Source organism: Martes martes (genome assembly GCF_963455335.1).
Source record: "Martes martes genome assembly, chromosome: 3".
Lineage (NCBI taxonomy): Eukaryota > Metazoa > Chordata > Mammalia > Carnivora > Mustelidae > Martes > Martes martes.
In genome coordinates, this window is record NC_137890.1 from 132120888 (window position 1) to 132135662 (window position 14775).

At 42.6% G+C, this 14775-nt stretch overlaps 1 protein-coding gene across 1 annotated transcript in view; it reads left to right on the forward strand.

Moving 5' to 3' along the window:
- Positions 1-1264: 1264 nt before the first annotated feature.
- The window catches only part of STK39 (serine/threonine kinase 39), a 247505-nt gene continuing 233994 nt past the window's right edge, over positions 1265-14775 (forward strand). The window contains exon 1 of the mRNA XM_080798606.1: positions 1265-1323. Coding sequence (XP_080654732.1) covers positions 1309-1323 — 15 coding nt within the window. The 5' untranslated portion in view covers positions 1265-1308. The remainder of the gene's footprint in view (positions 1324-14775) is intronic.

Consider the following 14775-nt stretch of genomic DNA (forward strand, 5'->3'; position numbering starts at 1 on the left):
TGAGACTACAGGAAAGAAGAAAGGGCAGAGCTTCAGCCTCAAAGACACCGACTGGGGCACCTCCTTGATGTGGGAAAGGATTGATTTGCCCTAGAAATGTCATGCCTGTCTATCACATCTGTAAGGAAAGCTAATACTGATCTCCCTTCTGTATTGCCCAAAGCTGCCCCCTCCCCCATCTGATGCTACTGGATGACTCAATTGAGAAGTCATTCTTGAAGGAAAGCTTTAAGGTGAAAGGTACATGGTCACGTCTGGGCCCCTTTTTGCACAATCCTGAGTACAGGCTGTTTCTCTGCTTGGCTGTCTTGCAGTGGAAGGAGGTTTTTGATATTCGTTGCAGAAGTGAGATACCTTAACCTGGAGGTCTCTCTGCCCCTGTGGAATAGAAATTGGATTAGGAGCTCTTTGTGCTCTGCCACAAATCATTACACGTCTACATTTTGCTCTTATAAAATATGGATAAATGACATGACTCTGTCTCCTAGGAGTTTGAGTGCATTAGCTAAAGATCATGAAACCTTAGAAATAGGAAATTCATGTGAATGCCGAGAGCTTTTGTAATTACACATTTGCATCACTTGCGTGGCATCCTTGAAAGCTGTGCTTCCAACACGAGAATCCTCGGGTTGATTCCTGTTCTTCTAATGGTAGAAGAGCAAGCTCAGAAGGAATAAGCTCAAAGAGCACTCAGAGCAGATAAGCTGTCACGGCGTCTTGTGGAGACCCTGAAGTAGTTCAGGCTGGAGTGGTTTGGGTTGGGCTGAAGTGGAAGAAGAGCTCGAGATTTTTTAAGGGCACTGAAGTTAGAGAATCCTGGGAGCCCGGGACGCTCAAAGGCCTCCGGGCAGTGCTGTGCTAGAGGCTGGCGGCCCCCGCCCCTGTGACCTCAGCCCTGTCACTTCATCACCCCTGCTCCGGGCAGCAGTAAACGTGCTGGATCATGGTGGGCTCTTTTGGTGTGGATCGTGGCTTCTGGGGGTTGGGCACTGGTTTTGTATCCTGTCGAACAGTCCACTCTTTGCTGCTTCTCCCACAGAGAATTATTTTCAGACTCAGAAGCTCTCTGAGAATGTGTTAAAAGGCAATGTTTTGAGTACGTCGAGTAGAAGACTTTAAAAAAAAAATAGGTATTTGTTTAGGACGGGGGTCACGACGTAACCAGACCACGCGCCACCCGACAGCTGATGCTGTTTTCCTTCTGTTTCAGGCAGTGGAGCTACGGCGGTGGTTCAGGCTGCTCTCTGCAAGCCCAGGCAAGAACGCGTGGCTATAAAACGGATCAACCTGGAAAAATGCCAGACCAGTATGGATGAACTATTAGTAAGTAAAAGCGAAGGATGCCCGCGTGTTGCTTTTCTTCACCGATGGGTATGCAGAGACGGGCCGGAGAGGCAGGGGGGAGAGAGAGCAAAGGCAACTGGGTGTTCTCTCCTCTTCTGACACACGCATTTCTTGGAAAGCAGCCCACACCGCTCTTCCAATCCCCTGATTAATTACACGGTCCCTCACAGTTGTGTTGTATACTGTACAACTTCCGTCGCTTTGACAAGCGGGATTTTGTTCAGTCCTCATCCTTCCAGGGTGGGGCTGGTCTCAGCACTGACACTCTCTTTTGGAAAACCAGGAAACAGACCCAGTTAGATGACCTCGCAGGTCACGTGACGCTGAGTGCCGAGCTGGGCTGGAGAGCTTCGGGCCCTCTGTCCAGAGTCACGAAATAAATGGGAATTACTCCCCAAACCCTCTGTCAGTCATTTTGCCTTTCAGAAATTGCCAGACGACGTACACATTTTGGTTATTCAAGATACCGTAGGGTAGCTTGCATTTGGTTAATAAGAGGAATTTGTTTTTTTGTACACGGCAGCTTGGACTTCTTATTCTAAATGAAGTACGTACATTACATAAATAATTGGAACTTTGACTGTGGATAGACTCTAGTTGCTTTGGTTGGTTGCAGCAACATTTGCTTTTGGCTTAACTGACTCATTATTAAATGAACAGCTTGGCAAATGGTTATTAGTTGCCCAGCAAACTGTGAAGGGTTTGAGAGTTTAATCTCATAAATATAGTTGACGTTCTGCCTGCCAATTCTCTCTCTCTCTCTCTCTTTTTTTTTTTTCCTTTTGGCCACTTATTTGAGGATAATAGGAAACTGCATGGAGGAGTTAACTGATTGGTTATCCCAACCCTAATCCCAGTACAAATATTAGTCCAATCGCTCCACACAAGCTACAAAGTATAATGACATTTGGCTCCAAATGAAGAAGCCTTTTGTTGTTTTCTACATTGAGAATGGAATGTCATTAACAAGAGCTTTTTGTCTCTACTCAGAATATAGCTTTTATTTCAGGCTTAATTACAGCACACTATAGTATAAATTAAGTAGAAGGGTAAAGCTGTACTTTTCCAGATCTCTTTGTCCATTTTAAATTAGGCTCCTCAAGACACAGATTTCTCTGGGATTGAAGCAACAGATTGCCCGCTAAAACTCAGATTAAAGCAAGAGCTTCCACAATAGTGTTAATTAAAAAAAAACCAAAAAACAAAAAACCCAAACCCCACAAAATTTGTATACATTTAAGGTTTTTACCTTCTTCAGAATTTCAGCTGTGCTTTGCTCTTGCTGAAATGATTGCTGCATTGTTGCTTGTGATCAGAGTGACCAACAAAATTGTGCCTTTGTCATCTGACCCGTTTTGAAGGTCACTTTCCCCAAGTGGAAAAAGCACTAAACAAACTGTGGGGAGAGTTGGGCCTTCCTTCTGCCGCCGACTTGTTTCTACTTTTGGTGGAGTCACCTAATAGCACAGCACTGTTTAGAAAGAGTTGAATTGGGAACTCTCTCAGATCCCTTTAGGAGTCCTCAAATTCTGTGGCTGTACTGAGTATACACTTTTTTTTTTTTTTTTTTTTTTTTTTAATTGGAGTGCCCATTTAACCGTATGCTCAGTTTGGAAATAACCACTCACAAATTTGCCCGTGATGGTTGTACTTGATCGTGATACTCCATTGGAGATCCCATGGCCGTCCTGTTGCCAGCAGCAGAATATTTATACAGGGTCTCTGTGAGGCTCTGTGCCTTTGTTTGTAGCAATTCTGGAACCAGCCTCCTGGGCTGACTGTGGTCCCTGGTCTCTACAAGGCCTAAGTTGCCCCACGCCTCCATGTTCTCCCTCTGCTGGCTGTTCATTAGCAGCTGGCTGCCAGCGATGGGAGCTAATGACAGTCCTGGTGGAGGCAGCGGGGGTGGGGGGAACCATTTCCTCTGTGTCGCTGGGACCAGGGACCATAACAGTGTCATTTGGATATACTCATAATTTAGGAGAGCTGTACATGTAAGGACCTGGTTTTATGGCTTTGGGCTTGGCTCATTTTTCTGAGGTTTTTGGGTGTATGAGTTTGCTTATTAGCAGTTAGTTTGTTTCTCTCATTCTCCCCTCCCCCCTTAATGTCCACATTGTGTTAACAGGACATAGTCTATATGTATAGTTATCTATTTTTCATTTTAAAGGTATATTGATTCCTTGCTTTGGTCGTGCCTTAACCTTGCACGTTTGACCTTTTGATGTCTTCAATATTTCAGAAGATGGGGGTGAATGGTTATGGTTCTCTGGGATGTTTGTCCTTGGCAAACAGAGAGAAGTGGAGTTTACAGTACGAGCTGCCTAATGCTGCCAGGCTTTTGTGGCCCTGCTCTTGGCACATGAGGTTGTGTGGAGCAAAGTTGCTATAATCCTTTCAATTTCGAATACTGCTGTTGCTCGCACTTTTATTATCTCTCTGGGTTCACATTTTGGCAGTGTTTGGACATCCGGTATCCTAATAATCCTTTAATTCCGTGTGTGTGCGTGCGGGCGCGCGTGTGCGTTACGTACAGGTCAGTGCTCGCGTCGTTTCACAAACTGTGCCATGTGTTAACTGGAAGCCATTGTTCTTATAAGAAACAGTGTCCACTGGAATTCTTATCTCGTGAGAGCGTTATGTCATAGAAGTCACAGTTGTCAACGGATTGCTTGCTGGTGGGACATTGGCCTCCCCTACTGAAACTGTATTACCTACCTCCCACTTCCTTCTCTCTGCCACGTCCCTACCCCCTTGCTCCCGCCCCCCAGTAAGGTAGGATTGACAGTCACAGGCCCCCTGTGAAGACCCAGAGCAGTTCTGGACAGCTGTCCCTGGACTCTGCTGCTCCATAGGGCAAAGCCTGTCAGTGTCCGTGGTCACAGGGAGTTTACTTCAGGTTTGGCTGAAGAAGGATTTCTTTCTTTCTTTCTTTTTTCTTTTTAATATTTTTTATTTATTTGACAGATAGACATCACAAGTAGGCAGAGAAGCAGGCAGAGAGATGGGGAAGCAGGCTCCCTGCTGAGCAGAGAGCCCAATGCGGGGCTCGATCCCAGGACCCTGGGATCATGACCTGAGCCGAAGGCAGAGGCTTTAACCCACTGAGCCACCCAGGCGCCCCGTGGTCATGATTTCTGAAGCAAAGTGATAATTACAGGCTTGGTGTCTCTGAGAATGAAGGGAGGAAAAGAAACATTCAGTGAAATCACTGGTGCTAAATAAGCGGTTATTTAAATAAATTTTTTTTTTTACCATTGAAAGGAGTACTGTGATATTCCTCAGTGACAATTTGGTTCCAGATCTAATACACATTTAGTAATTTATTTGGAAAATATTTAATGAGTTTCTACATTGCTGTGCTCAGGCCCGTAAGAGGGGTCGGTTCTGGGGAATATATCAGAGGACAAAGCAATAGGCTCACTAAAAATTCATCTTAATAGCAATTAGAAAACCCTAGAACAGATTTTTTCTTGGCATTACATGAAGAGCATTTAGTTAACTTAATTCTTTTTCTAGGCATTTAAAAAAATTTTTGTAGATGTATTAGAGTTTGGCTTTTAACTACATCCCAAACTCTCTAGGTATGACGATTTGGTGGTTAATTTTCCAAGAGTCAAGGGATGTTCCTGGCACATTCTATATTCCTGACCATTCCAACCTAGATGCTTTGATAATTTCTGAGATTTGTTAATCCCACATTTTTTAATCCCACAGTGGTGTAGATGACTATAAAGGCTTAACACTCTCTAGGAGACATTTATAGCTTTAGAGCAGACCTTGTTAACTGCATGGCTATTAAACCCTACTAGATGCTAGCCACTGAACTAGACGATGGGAAAACAAAGTTAATTGTTCTTTTTTGGGGAACCTGGGGACTGGTAAATGAGTTTCTTCATTTTTATGTTGTGTTGGTAAGCATTTTGAGCTACAGATTCTTTCTGCACCTTTTCTCTCTATTTATCTAGAAATGGTTTCACAGATTCTCTAATGTGCATTCCATTGAGGTAGTTCTTGCTTTTCAGTAGGAATTTCAGACTTGCTTAAACAGGTCCTACCCACTGTCATGCAGGCGAGTATATTCTATGTGAAGATGGCCTTGAGGTTTCTTGAAAGAGCTTTATTCTCTGGTTTGTGGTTAGCCTCAAAGGTTAGGGATGTGCTGCTCGAGGGCCCTCTCACTTCCCTTAAAATTCCATTTCACGGGGCACCTGGGTGGCTCAGTGGGTTAAAGCCTCTGCCTTCAGCTCAGGTCATGATCTCAGGGTCCTGGGATCGAGCCCTGCGTTGGGCTCTCTGCTCAGCAGGGAGCCTGCTTCCTCCTCTCTCTCTCTCTGCCTGCCTCTCTGCCTACTTGTGATCTCTGTCTGTCAAATAAAGAAATAAAATCTTAAAAAAAAAATTCCATTTCACGAGGGAAGAAATCATCCGCTTTTTTGAAGTCATCTTTCAGTCTCTATCACCAGGCGACAGTGATTTCCATAAATGTGACATAGTCGTCCTTCCCTTTATTTATCCTAAAACCTACTTTTTCCAGCCTTCAAGAACTCTTCTTAAAATTTTTACCAAGGGATTGATAGACATTTTGGTTCATCACCTTACTTGACTTTATGGTTCTTAGACTTTAGCCATATCCTTCTCAATGTTTTTTTCTCTAGACTCGAGTTCTCATATTTTTAGTCTGTGTTTGGTACCAGTCACAGAAAACTCTGTAGCATTTTCTCATTCTTTCATAAACATCAGCGCTGCCAAAACTTTGTTTAATTCCTAGGGGCAGGAGTGCTGTGTGTGTAGGAGAAACCTTGGCCTCGGGGCCACACGAAGTGCTTGTTTCTTCAAGGAAGAAAAAAAATGGCAAAAAAAAAAAAAAAAAGACCAGTTAAGTGATTTCAGTATAAAACAATATATAATGATCATTACAATGTTTTAACATATAATGGGTGACAAATGTGAGCAAAATCATTTCAACTAACAATGGCTACACGTGGTTGCTGAAACTTGTGATAGAAGGAAAATGGCTTCCTGGGTCAGAGGGCCTGTGTTCTTCACATGGATCATGGTCTTGAGAGGAGTCGGTTTCACCTCTGGCCCTTTGTATCCTCATTTGTTCAATAAGGAGTTCTACTTGATGGCAAAACTTATTTTCAGCCCCAAAGTTCTATGGTTCTGAGTATTGAAAAATGAATTCTTTTAATGAAATTCCTTTTAATAATCCCTTGAACAAAAACACTAATTGGTAGCAAATTATGCTTCATAATTCAGGAGAGGATCAAGTCACTCCAGTATTAGAGTGTAGCAATAACAATCCAGTGCAAATGCATACATTTAGGTACTCAGTGTCATCTGCCTACCCCATGTACGTAACGAAAGAGTTTCTGTCTCCAGCTGGAAAAAATCTGACATCTGCCCTTTTCTTCCTATATCATCTTTATAAGGATATTTTGCTGTGTTTCACTAACTGTGTTTGTAGATAACTCAAGAGTTTACTTCCCTCCGAACAAAGCCACTGCCTTTGCTTTTTGCTACAGTGTTATTTTATTATTTCTTATTTCTCTTGACCTGCTGTTCCCTCTCTAGTCATCTCTCCCTTTCTTCCTACTTTCCTTCCTTGTGTTTAGAGGAACCAAATTAGCTGTGATTTGTAGGTTATTTTGGAGAATAAAGCTCTAGGTATTTATTTTACCTAATGGTCGTTTGGGAGAATAGTTTAATTATCTCCTAATAGTTTCATTATCTGACATAGGCTTCTCTTATACTTTTAAAATTAAAGTATAATATATGGGGACCTCTGAGGACTTATTTTCGCTAGCAGGGTTCCCCCCCTTTTAACTGAGGTTTAAAAAATTTAAAAAACATTTTTTGTATTGTTTTTCCTAATCTCTGTAATTGTGTTGATACTTTTATAAGCCTTGTTTATTGTAGAAAACAATTATACCAGGTTGAGGATGTCAACTTAAAAAGCTGTAAGCTATAATGTGTGTTCTCTTTATTATAGAAATGAAAATATTTTTCCATGCTTTTTGAACAAAAGAATTTTCTAATCAGTAAATTAATTATTCATATTCCAGCTCATTTATCATATATGGTAACAAATAGCATTTGGCTGTTTCTCATAGGGTCTTTTATACCAAGGGTATAGCATTTAAATACAAGCCAACTTCACTGACTGTGATATTATTTTGAGCATTTCAGGTCACGAACATTATATTTCATACTGCTGTGTTTGTCCCTTGCCACTAATTTTTTAAAAATATATTTATTTATTTATTTGACAGAGAGCCACTAATTATTTTTGTAGAATTTTGTGTTTGTGTTTACCAAAGTATAGTCCAACTGAAGGCAGGATTAGGAATGGGAAATTTTTAGACATTTTGAAGACATACATTTTTAAGAAATTAGAGAATAACTATTATATATGCAAAACTATTTTTACAGCTCTAAAATTACATTAGCTGGGAATATGTATGATTTGATCACAGAAAACATTTTTCATTTTGGAACATAAAACTTAAAAGTCATAGTGGATTCGGTAATAAATGGTACTAATTGAATTTATTTTCAGTGTTTTTATACATTTGTTAGAAATGGCTTGCTAAAATAGTTAACACCTCACTTTTTTCCCAAAGAGTAAGCAGAAATGAGTATTGATTGCAAGGACACACGTTTCTGGCCTACGTGTTCAGTAACAAAGAGACTGAACATACTCACTTTCAGAGAAGGAGAAAATGGGGAAAAACACGCCGATATCGAACATGACTTCAGTTACATATTGTTTACTTTTTTACACCTCACTTTTGCCATGCACATGGACTTCTGGAAAATGTTGTTGGCCTGGGCTGAGACAGATGATTTTGTTCTTTCCTCTGTTATCTTCTTTATTTTGGTTTGGTTATTTCCACAATTAATTAGCTGCTGTGGAAACAGAAGGACTGTGGAATCCTGGGGGAGAAGGTCGGAGAGTGTCCGGCAGGGCTCTCCCTGCCCCTGCAGGAGGGCTGTTCCCTGGCGGAGACCCAGGCTGATGACAGTAGTCGTGCCCCTCCCCCCAGCTCCCTACCCCCAGTGTGGGACAGGGGGCGCCACAGAAAATAAAAAGACACGTTTGACCTCACATTCTCATCGTTGGCTGATGAAGCCAAATAGAGCAGCTGTGCTGAGAGTTGGCCTGGAGGTTTCCAGCAACATTCGTTGGCTGACGAGAAAATTTCTTCCTCTTTCTGTTTTTAATGAAGTCTTCAACTTTACTTTTTCCAGGACTCCCAATTGTAGTCAATTAAAAGACCAAATAGCAGTTATTGATAGCCGCATCTGATTCGGATCCCAGGAGGGCCAACGGGAGATCTTCCAGAGCCCATAGGGCATCCTTATTCCTGTTTGCTGAAGAACTTTGCAGCCAACTCTGGAAGAAATTGGCTCCTCCCCCTTTGGGTTTTTCCTATAGAATTTCAGCATCATATTTTTATTCTCTGAGTTCTTTTCCTCTCCTTGTTTTTTTTGAAGAAAAGAAATGGACCAGTGGCTTCTTACACCTCCCAGCAAGATTCTTCCATTTCCTTTGGACAGTTTTTTGGGGAATGCCCATCTTTGTGACATCATCACCAAGCCGGAGGCCCTGGGATGTACGCTCTATTCTGTCAGCAAACTGACACTTACCCATTGTGATTGCCCTGCTGATTTCGAGACATTTTCCTGCCCTCCAACTCCCGTGACACTCCACCTTTTACAACGGCTCTCTCTAGTTTTAAATACTTCTCTACGTATGCTGATTAAGGCTCTCACGAATTTAGGCTCCCCCTCTCCTATTTTTTTTTTTAAGATTTTTATTTATTTATTTGACAGACAGAGATCACAAGTAGGCAAAGAGGCAGGCAGAGAGAGAGATTGGAGGAAGCAGGCTCCCCGCTGAGCAGAGAGCCTGATGCGGGGCTTGGTCCCAGAACCCTGGGATCATGACCTGAGCCAAAGGCAGAGGCTTTAGCCCACTGAGCCACCCAGGCGCCCCTCCTTCTCCTATTTTTTTAACGATATTTCCCCATCTTCTAAATGGACTGTACTTGGATAAACTCAGATACCAAGTCATAGGAAAGCAACTGCAAAACTAAATGGCAGGGAACATTGGTTGATTCATTGATAAGGTGTATAAGTCGAAATATTTGACTACTTCTGTCTTGAGGAGGTTTCTCCCTCTTGATAATCTTATTCCAAAAGATGGAAGAGTTTGCTGCACATAAGATGTATAATTTGTTTATAATTAAAATACCTCCTAATGACATTTTCGGGATTGAAAATGGCAGTCCAAAGAAATCCATCTCTCTTATAAGAACTTTGTCAATCTTCCATTTTGTGGCTGACATTTGGTATCATTGAGGCTTATGGTTTTGGTTTTTGTTTTAATTCTGCCACTTACAGTATTGGGCTATTTATGAATAGGGATTAGGTTACCCTTCATTATGATGCTGATGTTACGGAATTGCAAGCTGAGAATGACTTTCTGAAAGTGTTTTTTTTTTTTTTTTTAAGATTTTATTTATTTATTTGGTAGAGATTACAAGTGGGTAGAGAGGCAGGCAGAGAGAGAGGAGGAAGCAGGCTCTCCGAGGAGCAGAGAGCCCGATGCGGGGCTTGATCCCAGGACCCTGGGATCATGACCTGAGCCGAAGGCAAAGGTTTAACCCACTGAGCCACCCAGGCTCCCCACAGAAAGTGTTTTTATTTAACACGATTATCCTCATCATTTAAAGAATTCTTTAAATGCCAGCAGGATGTTGCATCCACTTTAAAGATGTATCTGGTTATCTCTTGCATTTGGAAATGTATGTTACATACAGTAGTATTTATAAATCACACATATTTTTTCCCCTTTAGATTAAGTTGCAGCGTGGCTGTGTGCCTTTCTCTCAGCGTTTCATTGAAGGAATGACGCATCTCTCAGCCCTGAGCTCGAAAGCAATGGTTCTCAACTTTGACCAAACATTAGACTCACCTGGGAGCTTTTGAAAGATTTTACTCCCAGCCTGTTATCCTAAACCAATTTATTCCAGCAGCATCTCTGGGGCTAGGATCCACTGTTTTGTTTTGTTTTTTTTTAAAGCTCCCCAGGTGACTTCAAGGTTGAAACCCACTGCTTGAGAATAAAGTTAGAAATGGCATCTCCTCAGATTTAACCGCACATGATGTTGAAGGTTGAGAGGTTTAATTCCTAACGAAAGCCCAGGAGGGTATTTTGTCACTGATATTAGATAAAAAAGAATCTATTTAGGATTTACATAAGCTGTGAAAATATGCTAATTTGGTTAAGTATAGTGGAATATTTTGAATTCAGAAGCCATTGAAACTGTTTCCTTTCCCTAATGAAATTTCTTTCCTGTCAGTGCTTTGTGAATCTCTCCTGGTTTTAGGGACAAAAGAAACTAGGCTTGAACTTTTCCTCATTCTTAGATCTCCAAACTCTTTTCTATGCTCTGTGATTTTTAATTTTTATCTTTTAAAGATTTTATTTGTTAAGTAATCGCTACACCCCCGGTGTGGGGCTGCAACTTAGGACCCTGAGATGAAGAGTTGCAGGCTCTTCCGACCTAACCAGCCAGGCAGCCCTGTGCCTTGTGTTTTGAACCCTTTGCATAAGGGTATGTTTAGACTCCTTATCCCAGAAGAGTTTGAGACAGTGTACCATCATCACACCTGAAGTATGACAGGGTGGGATAAATTAAATACAGGGTGAAATACTTAGGAGAACCCCAGGTGGAGACAACGTAGAGTTAGAAATAAAGCCACAAGTTCATAGCCCAGTGACAGGTACACATGTTGCAGACGCTCTTAGAGCCAGCAGGATGCACAGGTGCCTTCTGTGATGTTTCCGTAGGAAAAGGTGAGCACTGCTGCCAGTGGCTGTCTCTGCCCCTTTGAATCTTAGTAACTGAGGACACTTGAGAGAAGTGATCCTGTCACACTTGAAGAGGGGACTGAGACATGGAGAGCCTGGCTTTTAGCGTTTGTGTTACCTGCTAGGCATTTTGCATAGCTCTCATTTCACTTATTTCACAAAAATCCCATGCAAATGTCATTAGTAATCTCCTCTTACTAAAGGAGGCTGCGGTTCAAGGCCACGGGATAACCTGTGCCGGTAATGGGGCTGGCCAGTGGCTCAGCCACACTTTCCAGCCAGCCTTCCTGGTCTTTGAGTGTAGCCCTTCTTTAAGTGGCTTCTGCTGGGTCCCACCCCTGTTAATCCCAGTTTTTGCTTGTCCTCTACTATTTGTAGGAGAAACTTTTTAAAAAGGTTTTTTTTTTTTTTTTTTTTGGTGGTGGTAGGGGGAACAAAGGCTGTATAGAAGTATTAGAAAAGGGGCACCTGGGTGGCTCAGTGGGTTGGGCCTCTGCCTTGGCTCAGGTCATGGTCCCAGGGTCCTGGGATCGAGCCCTGCATTGGGCTCTCTGCTCCTCAGGGAGCCTGCTTCCTCCTCTCTCTATGCCTGCCTCTCTGCCTACTTGTGATCTCTGTCAAATAAATAAATAAATAAATAATCTTAAAACAAAAAAGTATTAGAAAATACCCACCAACATATTTAAGCGCACTTTATTTTCATTTTTTCAGTTTTTGGTTTTTTTCGGTAGTGGTTTTTTTTTTCCTCCCAAGCAATCCGATTTCCAGGATATTCTGTGGTAGGAAACTCTGTGTTGTTTGTGTCTCTGCGCCCCACCCCCAGCCTTCCAAGCCTGGGGTATCCCACACGAGAGGCCTGTGGCATGCCCAGGTCGGGCAAATTTGGCCGGCTGGCCTAGCAGCGGTGTGTGGGTGTCCCTGGTGGATCTGCCGTCCGCCCACTCGGCTCCCAGCGGAGGGATGCTGCTGTGGCTGCCGCTTGAGTTCTGGCAGATGGGAAGGCCTTTTTCTTGCTCTCCCGTTTTAGGCCCGTTTTCCCACTCCTGTGAAATTCCATTTGTGATGTGTTTCAGATCCAGCTCTCCATGGGGGAGATTAAATCCCGAGTCCTAGCTTGGTTGGGCCCTTGGTGATGTGTCTGTCTTACTTCACGAGACTTCCGAGGGGCAGTGACTGTGTTCTAGTCCTTGACTGTAGTTCTGGCACATGGGTTGCCTGGACTGCAGAGTTCTTAAGTTCTTCTGACTTGGACCTCACATCTTTCTCTCCCTTTGAATTTTTTATCCTTTCTTGTAGTTGTGCAATTCAAACGGCTTTAATAAGTGTCTCTCTTCTTTCTGTCTTTGCTTCCTACCCCATTCTTTGGTCACACACAGCTAGGTGGTGTCTCTGGGCTTAGCTCCTCGACTCTGGCGGGGACCCCATCACCTTCCCAGCCATCATGGAGATCCTTCCTTTCGTGCGCCCTCCAACCAAGTGGTGAATTTACGTTTATAGGAGAAACTTGTTTTTTGGTCAGCCTTCTACAATACTTTGCCACTCAGAGTCTGGTTTTTGGACCTAAAGGGTCAGCATCGTTCGCAAGCCTGAGAGAAATGCAGAATCTCAGGCCCCACCCCAGACTGACTGGGTCAGAATCTGCATTTTCACACAGCCCCAGGTGATCGGTGTTCACATTCAAGTTTGAGAAGCATTGCTCCAGATCACGCATCTATGGATTATGTCCTAGTTAAAGAAATAGAATATCAGAACCCATTTGTTCTGTAGAAAGAATTGGATAAATGTTTTTTTTTTTTAAATCATACCCATTTATTCATCTTTGGGCAATATTTTTGTCATTTTTAGAGATAGGGAGAAATGAATACGTTTGGAAATAAATGGCTTTTCCTATGTTGTGAGTGAAGTTAAGGCATTGGAAAAAGCTTGGATAATTTCACTGATAAGACTGTTACCAAGGAAGGATTCAAATAGCAGGTATCCTTATTATTTTGAAAAGAAATGGAAAATGTAGTTCTGTGGAAAGAACATTTAGTTCAAGAAATATTTCTATTTTCAAAATATAAAATATAAAAAATAATATGCATATGCAGTTAATCAACTCAGGCTGCTATAAGAAAAATTCCGGGGGCACCTGGGTGGCTCAGTGGGTTAAAGCCTCTGCCTTCGGCTCAGGTCATGATCCCAGGGTCCTGAGATTGAGCCCCGCATCGGGCTGTCTGCTCCGCGGGGAGCCTGCTTCTCCCTCTCTCTCTGCCTGCCTCTCTGCCTACTTGTGATCTCTGTCTGTCAAATAAATGAATAAAATCTTTAAAAAAAAAAAAAGAAAAATTCCATAGATCCAGTGGCTTATAAACAGCAGAAATGTATTTCTCACAGTTCTGGAGGCCGGAAGTGCAAGATCGGGGTGCTGGCATGGTCTGGTGGGGGGCTTCTTCTGGCAGAGACTTCTCTGTGCTTCTTTGTGTGGCAGAAAGAGCAAGCTCATTCCTTGGGATCTCCTTTATAATGGCACAAATCTCATTCATGAGGGCTCTGTCATTAAGACCCAGTCACCTCTCAAAGGCCCCATTTCCTCATACCATCAGCTTACAGAATTTGCAGGGGGCACGAACATTCAGACCACAGTGGAGATATAAATACATACAGTAAAAATTTGCATCTCCGTATAAGACTGCTAAACAAAAGGCTTATATATAAACTGAAATAAAGGTTAGATAGGCAGGTAGAACACCTCGTTCTTTCTTCTTTAAGTGTATTTCTACACTGCTTGTGAAAATGCTATTTATCATGGGGTTCAGTGATTGCACAGGTCATACGCTGAGGCAGAGTGGCTGGGCTCTCTCCCTACGGTAGGTTCCATCTTGGCTTTAAGCATTAGAGGCTCTACTGCATGGAAAGGCTTGTGCAGGAAATTAGGTCATGTAGAACTGGGGGCATGGACCCCCTGCCCAGGCAGTGAAGAGGGACAGTAAGTGCATGGAAGGAGGATGTGGGTTCAGGGTGGTCAGACCTATGCAAGTCCGGCCTGAGGTTTCCCACCTCTTCTTCCATCTGCCCTTATGTTGCTCCTTGGGGTATATTAGAAGGGGCAGCATCTGTGTCCCCCACCTCCTATTTAAAAAAGATTTTTAAAAATAAAAATAAAAATAAATAATTTTTATTTTAAATTTATTTTATTTATTTTATTTTATTTTAAAAATAAAAAAATTATTTGAAAGAGAGAGAGAGAGAGAGCGCGCACGCATGCAGCGTGCAAGCCTGAGCAGGGGGAGGGGCAGAGGGAGAGGCGTACTCCCCACTGAGCAGGGAGCCTGACTTGGGGCTCAGTCCCAGAGTCCTGAGATCATGACCTGAGCTGAAGGCAGATGCTTAACTGATTGAGCCTCCCAGGTGCCCCTGTATCCCTCCCCCCTTTTTTCTTTTAAATCCTCAGGACCTGTAAATGTCCAGCTGGTACCTCTTTGATCCAAATTTCAAAGTATTAGAATTTGATAAGTTGTATCCACAGGTTACTTAAAGAGTTTCTTCCTAGGTTAATTAAAATAGTT